This window comes from Saccoglossus kowalevskii, chromosome 10 (genome assembly GCF_978046115.1).
Source record: "Saccoglossus kowalevskii chromosome 10, keSacKowa6.1, whole genome shotgun sequence".
NCBI lineage: Eukaryota > Metazoa > Hemichordata > Enteropneusta > Harrimaniidae > Saccoglossus > Saccoglossus kowalevskii.
This window is the reverse complement of record NC_140650.1, coordinates 25144848-25148886: the sequence shown is the minus strand read 5'-3', so window position 1 is coordinate 25148886 and position 4039 is coordinate 25144848. Positions and strand designations below refer to the sequence as shown.

At 40.2% G+C, this 4039-nt stretch overlaps 1 protein-coding gene across 1 annotated transcript; it reads left to right on the top strand.

Moving 5' to 3' along the window:
* The first annotated feature begins 973 nt into the window (after window positions 1-973).
* On the top strand, window positions 974-3688 carry LOC100367819 (dopamine receptor 1-like). Its single transcript, XM_002733878.3, has one exon. The coding sequence runs from the start codon at window positions 1231-1233 to the stop codon at window positions 2413-2415; it is 1185 nt and encodes a 394-aa protein (XP_002733924.1). The 5' UTR covers window positions 974-1230; the 3' UTR covers window positions 2416-3688.
* The last annotated feature ends 351 nt before the right edge of the window (window positions 3689-4039 follow it).

The following is a 4039-nucleotide window of genomic DNA, read 5'->3' as shown; positions in this document are numbered from 1 at the left end:
CGATCTAATTGCTTTCGTACAATCAGTTTTAACACTACTCGGCATGATTGGCCGTGTACTCTGCGAACAGTGCAGAAATAGCATCAATTGCACACACTACAAACAAGCGCGCACCACATGCAATCTATAGTACATAGGCAGCACTGAGCACTCGAGACTAAAAAGCTCCGACAATCATTACTTAATTTAAAGCCGTGAGTGGCGTACAACGAACAATTCATTTGTCTTATGTTTGTCGTGCTGTATAGCTCCATCTATCATATTTTGCTACCCAAATGATTGCATGCACACTCAAAGTAAGCCGATTTGAAAATGTCACAAACTGCTGCCAGCATCAACCTACTTTGTCTGCCTAATCCCGTGTGTTGGAAATGTTGTTATCAACCGCAACGCCGTAAAGCAGTGATATATAGCGCCAGATAGTCCCCACTAGTTCTATCGTATCTCCCGGGCTTTCTTTTAATGAGAAGTAATTCATCTAATTCACGGTGGAATATCATAGCTCAATATATGGATATTCATGATGATAAATTAATAACCAATCAGATTGCACCGTTAGGCGTGATCTCCGAGAGTATTAATAATAGGCAGGCATCTCCACTCATTCAGAATACGGCATTGAAGCGAATAGCGTACACCCGCTTTACCGATGGTGACTACAATATATATGCTTTACTATCGTTTTACTATTGGGACCAACAAGGCATCAACGCAAACGGGTCTACGTTATCATGTGCTCCGCTGAGCTGGCCGGACTGTGATTAAGGCATTAAGGTAGGAGAACCGGCACTGTTGTAAATCGGGACATCATATAGCCTCGCGGTTAACGCGATAACCGGTACTCTCGCCACTCTATTCGCGACACCGATGTATACCGACCACTCCTGAGTGATTATTATCAGCATGATAACGAGGGTGAAATGCTGAATCAAATATGTATGTGTGAGCACTCGTATGATGTACAGTTTATACCGCGTAGGAATTATTTTTTTTTAGTGATCAATAAAGCTGAACCAATTACGGACGATCATATATAATGATGGTATAGCAACTTAACAGGCACTGCAAACTCGTCGCTCCGACCGAGTGATACACTGCAACCAAATTGCCAACGTGCGACCCATTCATAAAGCTGGTGGCAGATGCGTTGGTTCATAGCACATCGAATTGCTTAAGTGTTATTTTTGTGTGCTCAACACACGATTTTAATCCCGTACGTATGATAACGGTATGGACGGAGATCAAAACTTCACAGCCGCTCGGAATGTGGCAATTACAGAAGAGTATGAGACCACAGCGTCGCCAACTACGGCAAAATTCTCTCTTGTGGAGAGTGTGTTCATAGGATTCGTGCTAAGTTTAATCATTGTTATGTCTGTACTGGGTAATGTTTTGGTGTGCATCGCAGTGTGTGTCGATCGAAGATTGCACAAAACCACGTATTTGTTTACAGTCTCGCTAGCTATGGCCGATTTATTGGTTTCTATTCTCGTGATGACGTTTGCCGTGTTCAACGATCTCAACGGATACTGGATATTCGGTATGCCTTTCTGTAGCGTATGGATTTCGTTCGATGTTATGTTTTCCACGGCGTCTATACTTAATCTGTGCGCCATCAGCGTGGACCGGTATTTACATATCAAAAAACCCCTCAAATACCATCAGTGGATGACCAAGAAAGTTGCCGTGGTGATGATTGTTGTTGTGTGGGTTCTTTCTGGTTTGATTTCATTTTTGCCAATTCAGCTGGGATGGCACACTGTTAAACAGTCACTGAGTGGGACTGAAGAGGAACAAATAGGTATGGATATGGATTTAGACAGCAATACACCAGAGAGCGCCATCTTGTCCTGTATGATGGAGCTGAACACGACATTTGCCATAGTTTCGTCATTGGTTAGTTTTTACATCCCATGCTTACTCATGATTCTGATTTACGCCCACATATACAGAGCCGTACGTTACCATGTCAGACAAATCAAATCACACCACATACCGGCGATTGTTGTCGAAAATGGCGGGCCAAATTCCAACAACCAATCGCAAGAGGTCAGCGACCACAAAGCAGCTATAACATTGGGGTTCATCATGGGGACTTTTCTTATATGCTGGAGTCCTTTCTTTTTAATGAATATTATCGCATCTTTATGTGCTACCTGTGTGTCTCCGATACTCTATGCGACATTGACCTGGTTAGGTTATTTCAATTCAACACTGAATCCCATTATCTATAGTATATTCAACAAGGATTTTCGAGAAGCTTTCGCGAGAATACTACGCGGAATAGTCTGCCTGAATCGCCGCAGAACCTACGACAACAGCAGTTACCAGGTTACGGCACACACATACCGTTTTACGTTTAATCAACGTCGGCACAGCACTTATGTAGTAGCGGAGCGAGTAACGACCATTTAGCAAGAAGTGTACATAAGAACTGTGTATTGTTTCTGATTAACTGTTCTCGAATAACATCACTAATGTTCAAATTACTTTGAGTGTATTGATCAACGGTCGAGATTACGACAGTTTTAAAATGCACGCACCACACCGGGCTGTTCGAATCAAGTGTGTCCCGTTGTCGGCAGAAGCCGTGCGTTTGCCTTTGTAAATATAGTCGTATGGTGCTAAGCCAATTACGTTCTCCGAACACATATCATTTATAAGCCGGGCTGGGCATAAATGTTATCTTGTTCGTTGAGTGACAATTTACCTGTAAATTATTCAGAAATCGTCCATGTTTATATGTATCTGTTATTTGCCAAGGTGTGTCGCGTTCTCTACATCTACCCACGAATGACGCTCAAAATGGCCGATTTATGATTGTCAGTGAACAAATTGCTTTTTTTTCCATCCAATCTTTCAATACGTATGTTTTGTCAATGCAGCTAAACCATTGTGGGATAATTTATCACGGACACCACATGTGATGGAGTGGTGACCAATTATACGTTCAACCACTGAAATAAAATAAGCCGCATAATGTCGGATTATAATATCCCCCCTCTGGCATATAACTTTCATGACAAACACAAACACATCTATTCGAGCTGAAAATCGTGATGTTTTGCTTTCCATCTATCATTGACTTTTCCTCGTGCTTTTGTTACTCACTAATATATCGTATTAGAGCTGTCATTTAATGCGCAAATCATTTCATTACATTTTTATTGAATTTACGAGAGAATTTATTTTACTTGTAAAAAAAATAATGCATTCTTAAATATCCTAAGATTTATTGTGGAGCTGTCTGGTCGACACCGTAATCTCCCGCTGCCTATTGCGTACCAATGAAAAATAACCTTCTCAGAGTTCCTCAATATCGGACATTGCTTTGCTACTTATGCATCATATATGGGGTTCTTTGAATGTTTGATCATTTGGACAATTTCAACGACCGAGCGTTACCCCCTTTGGCTGTGGTCAAGGACACTACTTTCTTGGCAAGTCTGATTACAAATATTGTTTGATACATATAGTTATCCCACCTCAGTGTTTACACTGGTATTATAATACTACTTATTAATATGTATATATAATAAGAATTTTATTTATTGAAAACTAAATATAATAAATTCGTAAATATAAGGAGCTCAGTGGAAGGTTTGCTTATTATAAATTCAATGGCTTTGTTTTTCAAAATCGCCGAAAATAAATAAATAAATAAATACATAAAATGTATTACAGTACAGATTATAGACGTCTCTGTGTGCGTGGTCTCATTTAGTGGTAACATATAACATATGTGATGGTGAAGCAAAAACACTGCAAAGTAGTCTGTCACGTCACGTACTCGCCGTAGTGGATACTCTTATGTATTTTTGTCATGTACGAACACTTGAGAGATTCATAGAGTTTTTGAATAATTGGTGAAATAGCCTATAAGGCGAGATTAAAGAAATGACGTCATCGTAAGCATTGAGCATCTAAGCCCAGTATAATCGCACTCGTGCGTTCTCGTTACTCACGCATAACCAGGCAGTTGGGTCGTTTGATCGTAGTCATTTATTCATCAAATTGATGGTTAGAAATGACGGTAAAA